Genomic DNA, 21,909 nt, shown 5'->3' with positions numbered 1-21,909 from the left:
CTACACCACTTACACGCACACGATGGTGAAAAGCTGTTAAATCTCGCCAATCAGAGAATGTTCCCTTTATTTTTAGTCTCAGTCTCCTACCTCTCAACCAATTGCCAACCTTTGTCACAATGCTACCTCCAACTCCATGCCCTTTCATTTTTGACAATTTCTCATGCAGGAACTTATCAAATGCCTTCTGGAAATCTATGTAGACAGCATCCATAGGCACCCCTCTATCCACCATGCTAGTGGCCTCAATTTCAACTAGATTAGTCAGACATGACCTACCCATCACAAATCCATGATGACTCTCTTTGATTAGCTCATACTTGTCCGAGTGCTCAGTCACTCTGTCTCTGATGATAGATTCCTGCAACTGCCCCACAATTGATGGTAAAATAACGAATCGAAAGTTCCCTGGTTTCTCCCTCCTTGCCTTCTTAAATAATGGAGTGACATTTGCAATTTTGCAATGCAAAGGCACAATTTATGAATCTGGGGAGCTTTGGAAAGTTATGATGAACACATTTGCAATTTCCTCCCCTATTTATTTTGATACCCTGGAGTAGAAACCATCAATTCCTGCAGATTAGTCTCATTATTTACCTTAAAGGGCATTAGTGAACCGGTTGGATTGTTAATATCAATTCAACAGCTTTCATGATCATTTTTCCTGGTGCTAAGTTAACAAATTTATTAAATTCAATTTTACACCTGCATCTAGATTGCTAGTCCAGTACCATGACCACTACACTATCATACCCAATGTTTCAAGTGCAGCACAACATCTAACTGCAACTCATGGCATTTTAAAAGATGTCAAAATGCAACAATATTCAATCCTGTCACCTTCCGTCAAAGGAAGAACCACCAGCTTGATCCAAAATAAAAGCTGTACTGACTACAAAGAATAAAATATATTTCAATCCAAATTAAAATCAGTGACAGACTAGAGATTTAGTACTAACAGGGTGTAGCTTAGGTGTATAGAGCGCACTCATTCCAATGAGTACTCAATGAGCTGATGTTAGAAGGTACACCACTGCCAGGTACTGTACTGCCTTTGCTTCCTTTTAAGACACATGCAATTGTGGACAGGACTTACAAGACAGATTCTTTAAAATTAAAAAGGAAATAGGGGCATTAATTAGACTTACCTACTTGGGACATGATTTTCTCTCCCTTCCCCATCCTATGCTGGAAAAGCAACAGCAAATGAAACACCCATCAGGGGAAAAATTAAAAGGATAACCTGCTGTTATCCCCGAGAGCTCAAAACCTTAGCCATGAAAAACAGATGGGAATGCAAGCTTGTTAACCTTGTACAATTCACACCCATGGCAATTAGCACTGTATCTTGGAAAATATTTAAGCTATTTTTCTGAGACACCAACTTACAACGGTTCTAATGGCATCAGCAGCAATTGACTTCAACATGAAATGGCAACATATCTATACAGCTTCAGAAGCAATTTTATGGTCAAAAGTGACCTGCTGACATCAATCCTGTTACCTTATAAAGGGATGTGGTTTTCTAATGCTGTAGCCAACCTGCCCACACAGCAATTGTACAACCTATGTAATTAGTGCCTCACTGTAACAACCAAATCATCTTTCCAAGTTGATTTAAATAACCAATCTTCCAATATTGCTACGCACCTAAAGAGGAGGCAAACCACTACACTTTCTACCATACTCGGTTTCTTCTACCTATTCTAAATGCTACTGGTCAGGGTCCAAGCTTAACAGTTCCATGACGTGAAAGGTGTGCCTCTAAATCCTTACAAAAAAGCAAATGATACCAGCATGACTCCGTTGACTAAAACTACCCAATGCTGTCAGTTAAAAAGCAGCTTACCAGCACTACTGACAACTGAGCTCTTGGCCTACATGGTGACAGCAACAAAGCTAGCGCTCTCAGAGTCCAGTGCATTATGAGACAATCCTGAAAACAGACAATTTTCTAGTCTGAGAGAGCAAGGCCCAGAAACACTAATGTCTGCTCCAAAAGCATTTAGTTAGCAACCATGGAATACCCCTCTATAATCTTTAATGTTTACCTGAGGCACTGCTACAGATAAACAGGGCCTCAGTTTAGCCTCTTATCTGTAAGATAGCACAGTGTACATTATGTGGTGAAGCTCTGCAGTAGGAAGTGAACACTCCAGATGGTAGTGCCAACTGAGCGGAGCTGACACACAAAGTATCAAGTAACAATAAGGAAATTTAGCATTTTTTCCCTTTGGAAAGAAGAGTTTAAGGTGATTTAAAGATTTCCAGATCATGAAAGATTGGCAAATCTGATCCAGGAAAGTTGTGGAGTTCTGGAATAAATTTCTAGGGAAGGCCACTGAAGCAGATACTATAAATGGGTTCAAGCAGACATTTCCTGAGAGAGAAAGGATTGAGAAATAAGTTAAGAAGGTGGATTTGATCTATAAAAAAAGATCAGCTTGGTTCGACATAATGGCCTTTTCCTTCTTCCAAAAAATGCCAGGTTCTTATTCTTCCATTTCTTATTTTTACAAAACTTCATTTAAAATAAAATCACTACTTTATGACATTTCGGTTCATTAAAGCTTGCTGTATGTAACAATTCTTAGTTAAAGAAAATTGCACACACAGTAGGAAAAGTATAATTGACCACAGAACCAGAAAATGACACAATTTAAAAGCATTTAGGTAGATGTTCAAAAACTCAGCAAATTAAGCATCAGCATCTGTCTGAACTTTGTCATTACTTTAATTATTTTCAGATGAAGTATTAGCGTTCAAACACCATTTAAAAGAACCATTGTTGCTAGTTTCATCCATAATCTACTCAATTAATTTCCTCATTACAGTAGAGATTGGCATATATGTTGAATACTAAGCAGTTATAAAATGTCACTAGTTCTACAACATTATAGTATAAATCAACTAAAGCTATTTGCACTATCTACAAAGAATTTTGTTCAAGCTTATTATGTACTATGAAAAGAATCAAAAGGCGATAAACTCATTAAAAATATAATCCTTTGTCTTTTGTTGATGAATCAGCGTTGGAGATTATTTAATGTACACAGTATTTTCTGGCAAATTTTTCAAACAACAATTAAATCTCTAACTGCATTAAGATCGATCTTTGGTAAAGTTTTGATCATCTTTTAACATATTAAAGTACATACTCCAAAATCAAGGATTATATTATCAAGAGATTAATACTGCAGGATTTAGAGATAACAACTTGCATTTATATTGCACCTTTAACATAGAAAAACATCCCACGGTGCTTCACAGAGGCAATATCAATATTAACTTCATAAATTTAAATAATGATTTTATAAAAGTAGTTTTAAGTAAAGTCAAGATTGTACTAAATCACTGTAGCAATTAACTGTAAAATACCGCAAGGGAGACACTTGGCAAAGGATTACCTTAAGAGTAAATTTCTTAATTTTTTTAGTTTATTAAAAATGTTGGCACTATAAAATCAGAACAATGTGGAAAGAAATATAATTGAAATTATGTGCTCTTACCCATCAGTGGTGCCCAATGCAACCCTCCTCTCTATCACTGGTAGCTATTGGCAAACTTGGTGCTCCATGTCCCTACAGATCTGTGTCAATAGCTTGCATAGTTTTAGACTGTAGGGAGGGCAGAGATCCAGTCTTATCCCTATCCTTTTCTTGCTCTTCAGCAAGAAAGAAAAGGAATACTATTTGTAGGCATAGCTATCCAGTATGTACTGAGCAAGTGAACGGAATACATTAAAACACTCCATGGTGCGGTGTGTTAGAACATAGATTGCCCCTCAAGCAAAACACTGGTTGCAATTGTGGACTTCAACACAATTTGCATTTATATATAGAGATGTTAACGTAGAAAAAACATCAAGGTGCTTCACAGAAGTCTAATCAGACCTAAACAGACAGTCAAAGGAGGACATATTAGGAAAGGTGACTAAAAGCTTGGTCAAAGAGGTAGCTTTCAAGGAGGGTCGTAAAAAGAGGAGAGGTGGAAAGGCAGCTGTACTTAGGGAGGGAATTCCAGAGCTTAGGTCCTAGATGTCTGAAGACACGGTCGCCAATGGCGGAGCAAAGGGAGTAGGGGTTGCACAAGAAACCAGAGTTGGAGGAACACAGATCTCAGAGTCTCAGAGTGTTGTCGGGCTGAGAATGTTTACATAGGAAGGGGTGAGGCTATGAAGGGATTTGAAAATTCTAAATTGGAGGCTTTAGGGTTCTGGGAGCCAATGTAGGTCAGCAAGCAGAGGTGATGAGTGAGTGGGACTTGGTACGGATTAGGATACGAGCAGCAGAGTTTTGGATAAGTTGAAGTTTATGGAAGGTGGGAGACAGGCCATGAGAGCATTGGAATGAGTTGGGAGGTGACAAAGATATGGTTGAGGGTTTCAACTGAGGCAGGGCAGAGACAGATGATGTTAGAGCTGGAACTAGGCGGTCTTTGTGATGGAGAGGATATAGGGTCGGAAGCTCAGCTCAGGGTCGAACAGGATGCTGAGGTTGTGAGAACAAGGCATCAACCTGAGGCAGTGGCCAGAGAGGGAGACATATTTTGGCATCCCTCCCCACCCTGCACTGAATTCATTCAGCACGAGGTTGTAAGGGAGAGGGGCAACTTCCCCTCTAAGCTGCGTGTCTGCGCAGCTGTTGCCAGTCCCGTGCAGCTCGGGACTGGCTTTTTCAATGTAAAGTTTCATGGGGAACTGGTGGTGGAGGCAGAGGGGTGAGAATGCGGAGGAAGGGGAATTTAGATCAGATGGGAGAGAAGAATTAAGGTATTGCAAAGCCAGCCAGTGGAGGAGGGGAAATATATTCACAGTATCATCTGTAGGCGCATTATCTTTAATATATAATAGATGGATGACACAAACCTTTGTGTACACTTTGCTCTTTATGTTTTTGCGTTACAGGTTGCATCTTATTTCCCCATCAACAACATTAGGCTTATTTCATAAACTGAACTCTCCGGCATCCTCTATGCACTCAGGTCATCTTAGCAGCAGGGATAATTACACTATTGCAACAAGTATAAAACAATTTTAAAAAGGAAATATAACTATTTGGATCAAGTTATTAAAGAAAAAGACACATTTATTCAAAACCGATGTGGCGCTCTAAAAATGCTGCAACTTTAACTAGAGCATCACAACGTAACAAGAACATCTTACCTGGAGAATGTCGGCTAGCTTCTGTAGTCCACTCGTATTGGTGAATATTCCACGACCTATAGATAAGTAAATAAAGATTTTATTTTAACCTCAAGCTCCAATGACGTCAATGTTTTGATCACAACTTTCTTGATACGTTTTTGGAGGGGGGGGGGGGGTGGAGAAAGAGAACTGGCTTCAAAATCTGAAACCAGCTTAAGGTGTTGCTAGCAGATTACTAATCATACACAATAATTTTGGCTGCATTCCATTTTAGAACTACATCCTCCCTAATGAAGATGATTCACATGGACAAATATTTCCATTGCCCAAGCTGAGCAAAATAAATGAACTGGCACAATATACAGATGTTGACATATACTCAAACACCTGAAGCATTCAAGATCATTATAACTGGATTAAGAATTTACACAGGAACCTCCTGTATGAATTCATTTGAACCATTAAGACAAGTCATTTTTCATGGTGCCATTAGTAGCAACAGACATTTGACATCTCCATCATTCACCAGCTCATTCCCCTGAACCAAATCAGCAGTTTTAATGTACACTACACAGCAAAAATATTCAAGTAAATTTAAATATACTTCAAAGATTTATTTGTATTATCCAATATAAATGATATGGCTTTCTTCATGAAGCATCTAAGAAAATACCTATCCAAAATTCTGTATGTCTGCAAGAGGTGCAATGAAATTGAAAAGACAGACTATATCAAGTACTTACGCTCTGACAGAGCACTCATGATCTGTTCTAGTGCTTCTAAAATTGTAGACTTGTTTTGGAAAGTAATTTGAGCTTGTGCAAATAGTTCAAAGATGAAACTGCAAATGAAGACCATAGCATATTAATTTGAGCAAAATGAGCAATTACTGCACAAAAATGAGGAAATGGCTTAATCTCTAATTAAAATAACTCACGAGTTCACATTCATCAATAGATTAATTTTGCACTACTTTTCTGCCTTCCTTATTTATGACCAGAGATTTAATTATTATATACAGTAACAGGACAGAACTGTATGGTTCTGTAATTCCTCAAGCCCTACACCACTGCCATGGAAGGACATCCAGCCATTAGTCTGGCTCAGCATTGACCGCTCCCCAAATCCCAGGGACCAGATCATCATTTGCATAAAGGGGGCAGGTGCTTTTACCATTAGTGACACTTTCCGGGCATCTGTCCCACAGGGACCATATTGGAACAGCACCTTGTTGCTCTGTCGAGGGGGCTGATCATTACAGCCAAAGAGTAAAAAAAAACGACAATGTCTTTAATGCTGTTAGGAAACCAGAATTTAGCACCGACTTCCAAGCTCAGTTGCAAGAAAGGCAGAACTGGTGGAATTTCTGGCGGGTACATCCCACCAATTTCACCTCTTTGTGCGACATCAGGACAGTAGGGGTCAGACACAAAAATTGCCCTCGCCTCCCATTAGAATTTCCCCAACATAAAAAAAAACCTCATCCCCACCCTTGCGTCTCCGTTCCACCCAACAAGGTCCAGGAATTTCACAGCCCATTCATTTCTTTACTTAGAGAGTGGTGAGAATGTGGAACTCGCTGCCACATGGAGTGGTTGAGGCAAACCGTATAGATGCATTTAAGGGGAAGCTAGATAGGTACACAAGGGAGAAAGGAACAGAAGGATATGCTGATAGGGTGAGATGAACTAAGGTGGGAGAAGGCTTGTGTGGAGCACAAACACCAGCATAGACCTGTTGGGCCGAATGGCCTCTTTCTGTGTTGTGAAATTCTATGTAATTCTTTATGTACTAACTAGCAGACAATAATGCTGAATATGTTGAAGTTCTCAACCCACAGTCCAGAGTATTGCAGAAAATACAGAAAAATAATGTGGCCATTTAGGTTCCCAAGAAATGTTAGCTAATTAGAATTTGAAAGTTTTGATGATTTCATTGTCTGGGAGAACATTCCACAGCCAAAAGCAGTATGTGATTAGATCTAGAATTAAAACACCAGGGTATATATCCACAGCCAATTTTCAGGATTTCACACTAAAATGCAGTGTTTCTTTCACTTCTTTTATGTGATTTTATGTGATTTTTTTCATTCATGAAATGACACTGAGTATCAGGTTCACTGTGCAAATTAGGTCTCAAGGGACATGATACCAACTTAGAGCTGCTTAGAACCTGGAACCATCAGGCACAGCAGCTGTGAGTATAGCAACAAGGCAGAAAGACGCTGTGTTCTGAACAATTCCAGTTTACATCTTGCATTTTTTCCCCCCAAGAATATCAAACTTCTGTTTGGAAATTTAGATTCACTGTTTATAACTGCAGAATTACAAGTATACAGAAGCTATATCAAATTCCCATTCCAAACAGCTAACTTGTTCACAAATAGAATCACATTGCTTCTAACCTTTTCTGATTAAAAGTAATGGGAAGATTCTGAATGAGAAAGGCTCAAGTATAATGGTTCAGAAGGGAACTGGTTTTCTCCCTGCAGTTGCTATTTTTTAGGCCCAGAACAGATGCGCTGTTACAAATAACTCCTAAGCAATTTGTACAGTCACAGCATGTAGCACATACTGCGATCAGTGATGTCCTGTGGAAAATATACCAGAGGGCGGATGAGGCCAATAACTAGTAAAAGCTAGATAGCTCAGTGGTGTATTTTGCATACATTATTGGGGTGCCTTAACACTTTTTCCTTAAATCATAAGACTTTTTTTGAAATGCTGTATTTAAAAACAAATATTCCACTGCACGTACATTTCTACATTAACTGATAGATGTGCTACTTTTCGAGAGAGCAGTGGACCTGTGGAACAGGCTGATGACTGGTGTGGTGGACTGAATTCCTTCAAGCGAGAACTAGACCTGTTTCTGGAGATCACCTCGTACAAAAGGTAGGTACTGCAGGGAATTCAGGGCCATAGCGGTCTCCTGGACTATTTTCGATAGCCTAAGGGGATCGAAAAAGAACTTCAGATTTTTTCCCCGAATTGGCCTGGGTTTTTAATGTTTTTTTTGGCTCTCCCAGGAGATTACACGGCTTTCAGGTGGGGTGGGGAGGGGAGTGTATATATTGTGATTTACAAGGCATTGCAGTTGTGTGGGTCAGGCTAGATGGACCAGTGGGTCTTTTCCAGTTAGCCATTGTTCGTATGTTCTTTTAAAAAAATACAACCTCCAAAAAAAAAAACAAATGGAGGGGAGGTGAGCATGACAAATAGGTTGTGGATGCATTCACAATTTACTAAAATAGAGGGGCACAAAATCTTTACAGCAGTTTGAGAAATGAACCCGAGTGACACCATTTCATATTAATTATGCAGTCAAAACTTACTACATTGATCACATCGCCGTGATATCAGTGGTTGCTTTATTGGCATTTTTTCAATAGAAAAGAGCTCAGTGCGGATAATCTACTTCACTGGTATTACGCCAACGCATTACATCAAGTGGCAAGACTGCGGTCCAGAGTCCTTCAAATCTAGAGTACATGTGATTGGGTGAGCACCAGAATAACTGCTGCTATAGAAGACAGGAATAAAGAGCAAAGCCGGTGTAGATCAGAATGGAGCAGAGCTGGAACTGAAGAAGTTGAAGCTGGGAGATGGCATGGCCAAATGGAGCACAGCAAGGGAACACAGCTTGGAGTGGCTACATGTTTCTCAGGCTTCACCTGCACTTCTGTGCTTTTGAATTCAAAGAGCATCACTACCCTTCTACAGTGAATTGCATGCCATTTTACAAGGCCTGTACAACAGACATGGTTGGTAGTGTTAAGACAGACACAGCGAGAGATACTGAATCAACTTTTTGTGAACAGATCACTGCAAATGGGAAAAAATCATGAACACTATTTTCTGTTACACTCATATTAAAAGGTAAAGATAACCCTACAGGTAAGTAGCACTGAAACATAGAGCATCTCCCTGCTCTTTATTAATTTCCTTTACATGTTAAAAAAAAATCTTCTGCTGCCTGTTTCTTCCTACAGTTCTATAGCCACCCATTTGGTGCAGCATTAAATGGAGCAGAGTGGAACGACACATGACAAGCAGAGTGCACATCTGCTGTGTGATTAATAATGCCATCTGTGTCCCACTGCTCCATGGCACTAGGCACTGGTGCTCCAAAGCAGCGCCAGTGTTGAAGACTGCCACCTTATGTCCAGTCCAAAATCAAACAGGGAACAGGACGGGTATCTTGCAGCTATCTCTCGAAGAGTTGGAGCAGGCAGCTACCATTGGTCAATTTAATATGACAGAGTTATTGACTTGGTCTTCTCAATAATAGAGCACAATACAAATTCTGTCCACCTACTGTCAATCTACCTTTATTTATAGTAAATGGGAAGTTAATCACGAACAACTAACTTCCGGCACCTTGCATGCAACAGGAAGTGCCAGTTCCTTTTCTACAGTAGAGGTCTATTTGGACTCCAGGCCCAGGTTTTCTAACATTTCCAGTATAAAAACCTCAAGTCAAACTGATCGAGTACCCCAGCTTATACTTTGTGTAGATTATATTATAGTACATTGTTAGAATTCATGCACTGCATTTTTTTTTTGCTGGGACCACTTTAATTAGATGATTGAAAGTCACCATACATCATCAAATTAATAGTTTTATAAGAGAAACACAGATTCTGGTGCCACGTTCAACAGCTTGTTTTACTGCAAAGATATGTAATTATTGAAAAATAAAGAGATAATAGCGATTCTTACCCGCCTGGTTTGGTCACTCCATTTCCATTTGCCGGTAATTCAACAGAATCTATTGCATTTTCTAAGTCAAGTAGAATTTCTTCCAAGGACAGGAGATACAAAAAGCAAACAGCATTTTATTAATTAAGAAAAAGGTTCATTTTGATCAGTCAAATCTCTGCACCCATTTTGACATCCCTGACGGATTTAAATTTCACTTAACATTTATCAAACATTAATTTAATCCTACATGCAAGGAGTGAAATAAATAATCCACAACTACCAAGAAAATAAGTGAAAATAACTTAACTCTGCTATCCTGTCACTGATAAATAAAATCAAAAACTCATTAACAAAACTTTACTAGTTACAGGAAAAGTTCTGATATCCGGCACCGACGGGGCCGGCGTGTTGCCGATCTATCAAAAGTGCCGGACATGCAAAGTCAACGTTGAAGCATACGGAGATGAAAATCTCCGTATTTGACAACAAACACTGTTGCTCAGCAACAGCTCGTAAACACTCGGCCCGTACCTTGAAGCGTCTCTGAAGCTGTTGCGAAGCTCCAAAGACGCTTTCCCGAGCCTGCCTGTTAACAGAATGCTAGAAGAAAAAAAAACGAACTAAAACGGCGGCTGATTTCTGCCATTAGAGCAAAGTTTCCGGCCATACAACCTCCGGATAAACCAAAGTTTCCTGTACTATGTCCCAACTCTCACTTTCAGTCCTCCAGTTCTGGCCTCTTGTACATTGTCCCTCCCTGCCTCTTCATCACTAGCAGCAGAGCCTTCAACTGTCTCAGTCCTACCCTTGGAAACTCACTTCCACTTTGTTACATCTTAAAAACACTCCTCAAATCTTATCTTTCCAATCACGCGTTTGATTCACTCCCCTAACTCTTGCTATTGTTCAGTCCTCTCTCTGCAATGTTTTCTATATTAAAGGCACTGAATTATTATAAATTATTAGAAGACCACTAAATAATATTTCTGTTCATCTTGACCAGGAGCCAATGGAATTTTTGATCTACAAACCATTATTAAGTTGACAAAGTAATTTTTGAAACTTTAAACCAACTTACTTTTTATTTTAGCGAGATCACTCAAGTCCATTTTCAGTCCTGAAATAGAAAATATGCATGTATTGCAGTATTATCTTTTCCTACATGTGCATAAAAGCAAAATGCCATTGCTTCATAAACAAATTACATTCCCTCATTGAACTGTGATTCTAGTAAACTAAATAAACCCCCTGTTTAAAGCAAGCACAGTCACAGTAGCTACCATGAAGGACAAGATTGCTAACCTGGAGAGTTTGAACTTTAGTCAAAACTGGATTCATGTTTGGGTTTCTCCAAGAAATTTTTGCCAATTTCTGAAAGGCTGTCTGTATACTCTATGGAGTTCAGACTACGTATCTTATTAAACAGGTATTGTAAGAATTAAAAACGAGCCACTTTTCTGAACACCAACTACAATTTTTTTTTTAATTGAAGAATAAGAGTATTTGGTAAAATGAGTCTACATCTGCTACAAGCTGCAGAATGAGATCCCAATCTTGGTGAAAACATTAGGGAGGCACCAAATAGAGATTAGACACTTCCCACGAGGAAGCGAATGAAACAATAGAACAAAAGTTAGTCAGCCCCGACTGCTGGGTCAGCACTCATTATCTAGCGGACAGTTATAGAATGGCATTGTGAAAAGCCTAGGAACTGATCTCCTATCCACACTATCAGATGAGTAACAAGTTACAGCATGAAAGGAGGAAGAAATAGAAAAATGTGGCACACAAACATTGAAAACTTACTCGATGACTCTTGATCACAATTAGGAAAATTCCTCATTCTCGTCAATTTGCTCAGATTCAGGTGAGTGCATTTACAAGTCATACAGGCATTTGAAAGGTTAATGAACAAACCTGAGTTGGATGATTCAAAATTGAAGTATGTATTGCTTTCACTGTGCTGTAACGTTTTTGTTTCATCCTCCAAGACCTGATTAACAGTGTCAATTCCAGAAGCGAGATCATAAGGAGTAAGATCAAATGAAGCAGACTCTTCGCACATTTTTTCCTACAATTAAGGGAGAAAAAAAGTGTAACTTTTCCTAACCCTATGGGCACCACACAACCTTCAATTCAGTGCAAGCTATGCAGCTTTACTGCAGATTTCACACCCGGATTTTGACTTGGATCATGGCCATAAATTCACGACATGTCCACTTATATGAGCTACACAGAATGAATAAGTTGAACCTTGCATTTATATCTATCATGTATAAAAGTTTACTGCACCTTAAAACTAAGGAATGGAGAAAAAAAGAGGATAAAGCGAGAGAGACCAAGCGAGGAGGGGCAAAGAGCAAGACAGAAGTTCCTGAATTCCTAATAATTGTGAAAAGATGCTGCAAAACCTAGAGCAGAGAAAATAACAACAAATTCTCAGAATGTTACCGTTTATATTTTTAAACCATATTTATTGATCAGCGCCAACCAGATTTTAATTAATTACTGATATAGTATAGGATGTAAAACAATGAATTCAGAGGCTATGGTAATTCTGAAATCATACTTTACATCTAGACTACAAGTACTTGCATATTATCTGTCTAACTTCAGGTCATATTCAATTATCACTATAGATGTGGTTTCCACCCTTGCCACAGCACTGAATCCCTAATCAAGGTCACAAATTACATCCTCTGCACCCGTGACCATGGCACATTTTTCCTCGACCTCCCTGCAGCCTGTGTCACAGTTGACCATCATACACCAACACTTCTCCTCTGTCGTCCAGCTCAGTAGAACTGCGCTCGCTTGGTCCTACTCTTGCATATCCGATCTTAGCCAGAGTATCTCTAGCAATGGCGCCACCTCCTGCCCCTGCAGTGCTACCTCTGGAGTTACTCAAAAGTCTATCCTGGGCACCTCCTCTTTCTCACCTACATGCTGTCCCTTAGCAAAACCTTCCAAAGGGTCAGCTTCTACATGTATGCTGACGACGCCCGCACTACCTCCATCAAATCTTTTGAATGCTCCACTGTTGCTGTTGTCAGCCTGCTTGTGCAATATCCAGTTCTTGATGAGCCGCTATTTTGGGAAGAACAATGCCATCATCTTTGGTCCCCACCACCATCTTTGGTCCCTGCCACAAATTCTGAACTGTAGCAAGTCATTCCATTGCCATCACTGGCAATTGTGGCAGGCTGAACCCAAGCCGAGCATCTGACCCCACATCCTTACCATTACAAAGACCATATACTTCCACGTCCATAACATCACCTGCCTCTGCCCATCTGCTGCTAAAGCTCTCGAGCTTTTGTCACCTCTCGACCTGACTATTTCAGTGCTCTCCCGGCTGGCCGTCCGTCCTCCACATTCTAAACTTCAGCTCGTCCAAATCTCAGCTGTCCCGAAGCCTAACCCACCCAAAGTCCTGCTCACCCATCACTCCTATCCTTGCTGACCTACACTGTCCCTCAATGCCTCCAATTTAAGATCCTCATCCTTGTGTTAACTCCCTTCTCGGCTTTGCCCCTCCTCATCTCTATAACCTCCACCAATCCTACGGCCATCCCAGAATTCACCCTTCATCCGACTGACCTCATGCATTCCCTTCAACTTTGCCCCACAATTGGCTGCCATGCTTTTTGCCAAATTGGTCCAAAGCTCTGGAATTCCCCTCTAAACGCATCTGCTTCTCCTCCTTAAAACTCACCTCGTTAACCAAGCTTTTGGTCACCCCTCCTAATAACTCCGTTTCTGTCTGATTATGCCTCTGTGAAGTTTTTTCTACATTAAAGGCGCTATACAAATGCAAGTTGTTGCTGTTGCAGATGTGATGCTTATAAATGTCACCATATTCTTAAAGTATAAAAATGTAACTTATTTTAAAGTAGACTATGGTAATATTTATAAAGACAAAATAAATTTGAAAGATTCTCCTCTCCCTCATACACCATAATATCTGGTACTTAAGTCACGTCCTATATTTTGAGAACATTAAAATAAATGAACATGTTATTTGTATACCAGATTTTACAGCACTCAAAGAATGCACTGAATAAAAACAAATGGCGATTTTTTTAATTGTTCTTTTTATTTTGTTCAAATTCACTGAATTCTTAAGTAATGTTTCCCACCCCACCCGATCTAGTATCAAATTACTGGAATTAGGTCTCTGCACAAAAGATAGTGCTTCCAGATCACACAGAGTAAAGTTCATTAACGGGGACAACTATTAGGCTGTTGAGACAGAAGGCAGTTCTATAAAATCTCAAATGTGTTTGCACCTGGAAACTGGCATATCCGAGTACACCGCCTATAAAAATACAATGTACCCTGAAGATTAGCAGGAAATTAAACATATAGGTGGACACAAAATCTTAACTTGGTATTATGCAAACCTGCACAGTATCCATGAATTACCCTGTGGTCAGTGAAGATTTTAAAACTACCAAATCCCCTCAACTTGCCCCAATGGTTTAGTGGGTAAATGCCACTTAGTGTGGCACTGAACAATAGAAAGCAGGAAAATCTCAGGTATGATTCACGTTCTGATTCTAGCCAAGACTGCAATGAAGCAGGACAACTATTCCCAGCATTCATGCAATAAGAAAGAGGAACAGGATAATAAAGGTTTTCTACTCTTGATTTATTCTCCTGCAACTAATGCTCAAAATGCTGTAGGCAAGGACAGATTCTGGGTCAGCTATAACCACCCATGCTGACCAGGCTCACATGGGAAGGAACTGACATCCAAGTGAGGTAGCAGAAGGTAGCTTTAAACAATTGACGGCTAAAGGATAAAACCTGGAAGGGGAGGGGATTCTCCCCCACCCCCCGCCGCCGACTGAAAACCATCGCTCCACCATTGGTGGTCGTGCCTTCAGCTGCCTAGGCCCTAAGCTCTGGAATTCCATCCCACCCCCCCAAACCTCTCTGCCTCTCTATCTCTTGCCCCTCCTTAAAACCTACCTCTTTGACCAAGCTTTTGGTCACCTGTCCCAATATCTCCTTATGTGGCTCGTTGTCAAATTTTGTTTGGTAACGCTCCTATGAAGTGCCGTGGGATGTTTTACTATGTTAAAGGTGCGATATAAATGCTATTCAGCCAGTGTCAGCTGTGGCTCAGTTGGTAGCACACTCGCCTCTGAGTCAGAAGGTTTTGGATTCAAGTCCCACTCCAGGGACTTGAGCACATAAAGCGAGGCTGACACTCCAGTGCAGTGCTGAGGGAGTGCTGCACTGTCGGAGGTGCCATCTTTCAGATGAGATGTTAAACCGAGGCCCCGTCTGCTCGCTCAGGTGGACGTAAAAGATCCCATATCACTATTTCGAAGAGGAGTAGGGGGGGTTATCCCTGGTTTCCTGGCCAATACTTCTCTCTCAACCAACATAACCAAAACAGATTATCTGGTCATTATCATATTGCTGTTAGTGGGAGCTTGCTGTTCGCAAATTGGCTGCTGCGTTTCCCACATTACAACAGTGACTCCACTTCAAAAAGTACTCCATTGGCTGTAAAGCGCTTTGAGATGTCCGGTGGTCATGAAAGGCGCGATATAAATACAAGTGTTTCTTTCTTTCTATTCATGGAATGAGGAAAGGTGGAGTTCTTTCCTTATAAATGCAAGAGTCATCTAGTTTACTACCTACCTTAAATTTGATTTTAGAAACTGTTGAACAATACACAACTCTTCAGTGCACTTTTACACTTCTGATAAGACTGATCGATTTCAAATTAATGTATTTAATGTGAAACTTAACTTATATACATTTAACCATTTGAAAATTACAAATATTTACAAATGCTTTCCTTTAAGAACTAGTAGCATACAAAACAATTTCAGAACCATAAAAAAAACTTACCACATTGTGCGCTTCATCAAAAATAACTATAGTGCCACGTAGGTCTATATTGTGAGCTTTGCGACTCTAGGGAAAAAAATGCAAAGTCAACTAAATAGAAAAATAAGCAGTTATCTTAAATAAGCGACCTAAAAATAACGGTCATACACAACAGGTTAGCTGAAAAAACTTTCAATGATCAAACTGAGCTGCAGTCTTGTTTTAATGTTTGCATGAAAGACAAGAAATTTGTCTAACACCAGGCTACTTTATCAATTGTTTTGATTCAGGATTACAACAAATGTTTTAACATCAGTGGAGGTGACTGGTTAACTGGACAGTCGACTGACCAAACTACTGAACATTTCAAGGAAGGTGGGCCATGGGCCTCCCAGTGAACGTTGAGCCTTACAACACCGCAGATGGGTTTACTCAACTGGGCATCATCAGGCTCTTGCAGTTTCCAACAAGTATTCAGCCCCTTTCTGATTTTATGCATTTTTACCCGAGTGTATCAGGGCAATCTCAACACCGAGATCTCTAAATTGGCTGCAAAATTGCCTTTTAATTGGTATTTTCAACCTCTGAAAACTCAATTTTTTGGAACTTACTTCCACTTCCAAAATAAGCTATGGAAACCAGAAGAAGTTAAACAGAAAGTTTAAGTTATAAAATGGTTAAATAGATAGATTATTAGACAGAAAAAGCAAAAATTAAAGTTGAAATCAATTTGCTACATTACAACAGTGATTATATTTCAAAAGGACTACATTGGGTGTCAAGCGCTTTGGAATGTCTTGAGGATGTGAAAGGTACCATATAAATGCAAGTTCTTTCTTCCTTTAAGTTGAAATCAAAAAAATGGTGATGGAGAAAACGATAGAGTCAATGAAGATAAAATGGATACCGATGAGCAAACTTAAAATGCTTATTATTCAGTGGGTTTTAGGTGTTTATTTTCGTGAGTCACGGTTACTAAAACAGTAACTAAGTTAATTTTGACTGAGTTATTGGTTTAATAGAATCTATAAGCATTATAACGTGCGAGTTGAAAGCTTAACGGTCTTGCACAAGGAGAAAGTAATTTATTTGGTCCTGTTGACAGTTTAAACATGAATAAGATGTTTTGGGTGGAAGACTCTAGATGAAACATAGTACAGACACTTTTGGGACAGTTCACATTATGTTCTGCTGCAGGGAGGAGGTCACACAATTACTTATACGCACTCCTCTTTAAACAGTCAAGCTAAATAGGGCAAATGAATACAACTTTCTAGTCAAGTGAAATAAAATAACTTGTAACACTGTGCAGAGAGGACGCTGTGTTTTGTCGATGGTAAGCAGAGATTTCCAGCTGCTAAAGCTGTAAATTTGAAGTATTATGCAATCAAATCTAATTATTACAAACTTATGCGTGTCAAAGTAGTACTTATTGGGGTGTTCTGAAGTTCTTCTGTGGCTCTAACAGAAACCTATCCAGAATCAGGGAGATTTGGGTGTCCTCGTGCAAGAAACACAGAAAGCTAGCATGCAGGTACAGCAAGCAATAAGGAAGGTAAATGGCATGTTGGCCTTTATTGCAAGGGGGTTGGAGTATAAGAGTAAGGAAGTCTTGTTACAATTGTACAGGGCCTTGGAGAGGCTACACCTGGAGTACTCTGCACAGTTTTGGTCTCCTTATCCAAGGAAGGATATGCTTGCCTTGGAGGCGGTGCAACGAAGGTTCACTAGATTGATTCCTGGGATGAGAGAGCTGTCCTAGGATGAGAGATTGTGTAGAATGGGCCTATATGCTCTGGAGTTTAGAAGAATGAGAGATGATCTCATTGAAACATACAAGATTCTGAAGGGGATTGACAGGGTAGATGCTGAGAGGTTGTTTCCCCTGGCTGGAGTGTCTAGCACTAGGAGGCATAGTCTCAGGATAAGTGGTAGGCCATTTAAGACCGAGATGAGGAAGAATTTCTTCACTCAGGGTTGTGAATCTTTGGAATTCTCTGCCCCAAAGGGCTGTGAATGCTGAGTCTTTGAGTATATTCAAGGCTGAGATAGACAGATTTTTGGACTCTAGGGGATTCAAGGGATATGGAGATCGGGTGGGAAAGTGGCATTGAGGTCGATGATAAGCCATGATCTTATTGAATGACAGAGCAGGCTCGAGGGGCTGTATGGTCTACTACTGCTCTTATTTCTTATGCTTATTACAAAAGGGATGCATTCTATAAATTGGCTATTACAAGGTCTGACTGTATTCTGTAGTGTTTCCTAGCACTGTGATTTCAGCAGTAATTCTATATACACGTATTGAAATCCACGATTAGTATTTCTTAAAAGCAGTTCAGAACACATTTATCGATGTACATGAAAAAAAGTTCTCTCATAGTATTGTTTCTTATATCACACTAAGTTTGATCTCATTTCAGATTTATATATATTTTAAATAAATATAAAAGTGGTCCTAAAGTATATTTGAAAAAAGATTCAAGAGCTGTCCCAATAAATATATTGGGGAGGATTTTCCCAGACAATAAAAATATGATTCTATTTTCTATCTGGCAATGCCCAATAAAAAAAAAATCTATTATCATTCCTTATGTAAAACTTACATTCTTGGAGATTTACGGGTTACATTTTTTGGTACTTCAGAAACATTGAAAATAATTCAGAATCTATGAGCTTCTACTGTTTCAAAACAGCATGGTAACCCATGATAAATGACAAAGGAGTTAAGTAAAGGAAATGCTCTTCAACAATACCTTTGGATCAAGTAAATAGTTGTATGGCATGAAGATTACTTCAGCATTCTGCTTCAGCGCGCGAGACAAATAATAAGGACAAACCCTGTTCAAAACACACAAAGTATCAAGTAAGGTAAAAGTACTGTTCAGTGAAGAAATTCAAATTAATGTAGGAGTGTGTTTGATGACACTTACTGTCAAACACGTTTATAAATGGCTAACTAAAGAAGTCAAAATGCTGAAACCCTGTGTACTCGTCACTTTTCTGGTTCTTGAAAGACAAACCTGTCAGAATACATTAGTGAGTTGACTCAATGGTTTTCTTGAGACTGTATTCTGGAGGTTTACTAATTTGGTAATTAAGGTGCTTGAAGATCAAACGATATCTTCTATTCGAGCTTCAATTATGTCCATCATCCTGATAACCTTCCCTTCTGGCAATTATTAATTATGGGTTATTAAGGGTCCACAACTGAGAATGTTTCGGAAGCTTTCCTCAAATTCATTGTAAATCATTTACATTTTTGCATCATGTCTAAACATTAAATAAATGTCCAATTACTTCAGCCACCTCCAGCATTTGTACATGCGCTGGTGAGTGTCATTTAGTTGCAACAAAGTTAAAATATACTAACATCAACATCTTGTTTCAATGGACATTAAGAACCCTTGTACTTTTATGGCACACTAGTGCTGTAAACGACTGATGTTGTCGTGGAAGGTTCCCCCACACCACAATGGGTCAATAGCAACATTTATAAACCCATTCTGCTCTTACAAGCAACATATGAACATCTTGTTATTTGATTAAGATGGTTTCAAAGAAAATGCAAATATCAGATTTCAGTCAAACAAGGCACTAATTAGCCTTCACCACACTGTATTTATACATTGAGGAATTGATTGCGCCTTTTCAAAAGCGTACTAAAGACTATTCCTTGCAGCTGTTTCTTAAATCCATTCTATCTATTCCCCTCCTTCCCACACCATATTCATACATTGAGGAATTGATTGCGCCTTTTCAAAAGCATACTAAAGACTATTCTTTGCAGCTCCGTTTCTTAAATCCATTCTATCTATTCCCCTCCTTCCCACACCATATTCATGCATCTAATCTGTAAAGTGCTCAGAGATGTTTTTCCAATGCCGAGAGTGCTAGATAAATGGAAGTTGTTCAGTTTGCTAGGATAAGCAATTCAATTTCCCCAAAGCTACCTGTAATGATTTGTGAATAAAATAAAATGTGAAAAAGATGCCGGAAGCCTCTGCATTACCTTCCAGTTGACCAAAATCCCTTTAAACTTAATTTAATTTAAGCAGGAAACCAAGAATAGATGCTAAATGTAAGTGTTCAATGGCTAAGAACAAAACCATTTGTTGCTCATCTCAAAATTCTTTTTTGGGTGTGGGGGGCGGTGTCAGGGAGAAACAAGTCAAATATCCATCATCAATCTAAATACAGGAAACTTTGGTTTATCCGGAGGTTAACTGTCCGGAATGCTCGATCCACCGGCAAAATTCAGGAGTCGGTTCAGTAAGTTTTTTTTCTTTTCGTTGCTTTTTTTTCCACCAGTCAGGCTCTGCAAGGTCTAGCTAAAGCTGTTGCTTAGCTACAGAGATGCTTACAAGCTACGGCCGACTGTTTAGACGCTGTTGAGCAACAGGGTTTGTTGCTAGATACGGACCTTAAAAGCTCCGTATGTTTTAACATTAGCGCTGGTTTGTCCGGCAGTTTTGATGGGACGGCAACAGCTCGGTCCCGTCGGTGCCAGATATCACAAAGTTTCCTGTAATGCAATGCGAAGTAAAACCAGCAAAAAACTAAAATATTTTTCTGAAAATGTGGCAATCTCCTCCATCGTCCAGCTGGGTGGGACTGCAATTGCCTGGTTCAATTCCTATCTATCCAGTCGTAGCCAAAGATTTATCTGTAATTTCATCTCTTCCCGCTCCTGCAGCGTTACCTCTGGAGTCCCCCAAGGATCTATCCTTGGCCCTTCCTATTTCTCATCTACATGCTGCTCTTCGGCGACATCATCTGAAAACACGTCAGGTTCCACATGTACGCTGACGAGACCCAGCTCTACCTCACCACCACCTCTCAACCCCTCCACTGTCTCTGATTTATCGCACTGCTTATCAAACATTTAGTACTGGATGAGCAGATATTTCCTCCAACTAAATATTGGGAAGACTGAAGCCATTGACTTTGGTCCTCCGCCACAAACTCCACTCCCTAGCTACCAAGCCCATCCCTCTCCCTGGCCACTGTCTGAGGCTGAATCAGACTGTTCGCAACCTTGGTGTCCTATTTGACTCGGAGATGAACATCCAACCCCATATCCGCTCCATCACCAAGACTGCCTACTACCACCTCCATAACATCGCCCGCCTTCATCCTTGCCTCAGTTAATCTGCTGCCGAAACCCTCAACCTGTTACCTCTAGACTCCACTGTTCCAATACACTCCTGGCCAGCTTCCCATCTTGCATGCGCCGTAAACTTGAGCTCATCCAAAACTCTGCTGCCCGTATCCTAACTCGCACCAAGTCCCATTCACCCATCACCCCTGTGCTCGCTGACCTACATTGGCTCCCGGTCCAGCAATGACACAATTTTAAAATTCTCATCCTTGTTTTCAAATCTCTCCATGACCTTGCCCCTCCCCATCTCTGTAACCTCCTCCAGCCCTACAACCCTCCGAGATCTCTGCATTCCTCCCATTCTGGCCTCTTGCGCATCCCTGATATTAATCACTCCACCATTGGCGGCCGTGCCTTCAGTTGCCAAGGCCCTAAGCTCTGGAATTCCCTCCCTAAACCTCTCTCGCTCCTCCTTTAAAATGCTCCTTAAAATCTACCTCCACCTGGCCTAATATCTCATGTGGCTCAGTGTCAAATTTTGTTTGATAATGCTCCTGTGAAGCACCTTGGGATATTTTATTACGTTAAAGGCTCTATATAAATGCAAGTTGTTGCATCTTCTAGGACGCTGCTCACATTAAGTTAGAGAATTATGCTGCTTCACGACATGGAGCGTACAATGCATCAAAGTATGAATACAGGTGTGTTTATGTCTTGACAGCTCTTTCCTAATAGGCAATAAAAATAATTTGCATTTATATAGCAATATATAGGGATTGCCTTGCAGAAAGCTGCCCAACCTGTCCCTTCAAGGCCACAAGTCTTACTGATGTGAATAGAAATTTGATCCTGCTTATCTACTCTCCGTGGGAAAGTGCTGTAAATAGACATATCCTGAAGTCATCTAAAAACTAATTCTTGTTGCTCAGGGAATTTATCATTTTTTAAAAAGCTTAACATGCTTCATAATTATTGGTACCCGTTAGTTGTGATCTGTTGCTGCTTTATGAATATCTGAGTGAATCAGGTGCAAGTGTGACATACTCTTTTCATATGCGATACTTTCAAGTGTCATACTGAAATATGATGGATGCATTAGAACGGGATAAATA

At 39.9% G+C, this 21,909-nt stretch overlaps 1 protein-coding gene across 5 annotated transcripts in view; it reads right to left on the bottom strand.

Moving 5' to 3' along the window:
* rtel1 (regulator of telomere elongation helicase 1) overlaps positions 1-21,909 on the bottom strand; it is a 145,581-nt gene that overhangs the window by 81,316 nt on the left and 42,356 nt on the right. For all 5 annotated transcript variants that reach the window (XM_086005347.1, XM_086005350.1, XM_086005346.1 and 2 more), the window contains exons 9-15: positions 18,453-18,537; positions 15,718-15,783; positions 11,767-11,920; positions 10,928-10,966; positions 9,868-9,946; positions 5,890-5,987; positions 5,165-5,220 (exon numbers count right to left, since the gene is read on the bottom strand). In XM_086005347.1, coding sequence (XP_085861473.1) covers positions 5,165-5,220; positions 5,890-5,987; positions 9,868-9,946; positions 10,928-10,966; positions 11,767-11,920; positions 15,718-15,783; positions 18,453-18,537 — 577 coding nt within the window. The remainder of the gene's footprint in view (positions 1-5,164; positions 5,221-5,889; positions 5,988-9,867; positions 9,947-10,927; positions 10,967-11,766; positions 11,921-15,717; positions 15,784-18,452; positions 18,538-21,909) is intronic.

This window comes from Somniosus microcephalus, chromosome 13 (genome assembly GCF_052327205.1).
Source record: "Somniosus microcephalus isolate GS21.2 chromosome 13, FLI_Smic_1.0, whole genome shotgun sequence".
In the NCBI taxonomy this organism is placed as follows: domain Eukaryota; kingdom Metazoa; phylum Chordata; class Chondrichthyes; order Squaliformes; family Somniosidae; genus Somniosus; species Somniosus microcephalus.
The sequence above is the reverse complement of the archived record's forward strand: the minus strand, read 5'-3'. Positions and strand labels throughout refer to the sequence as shown.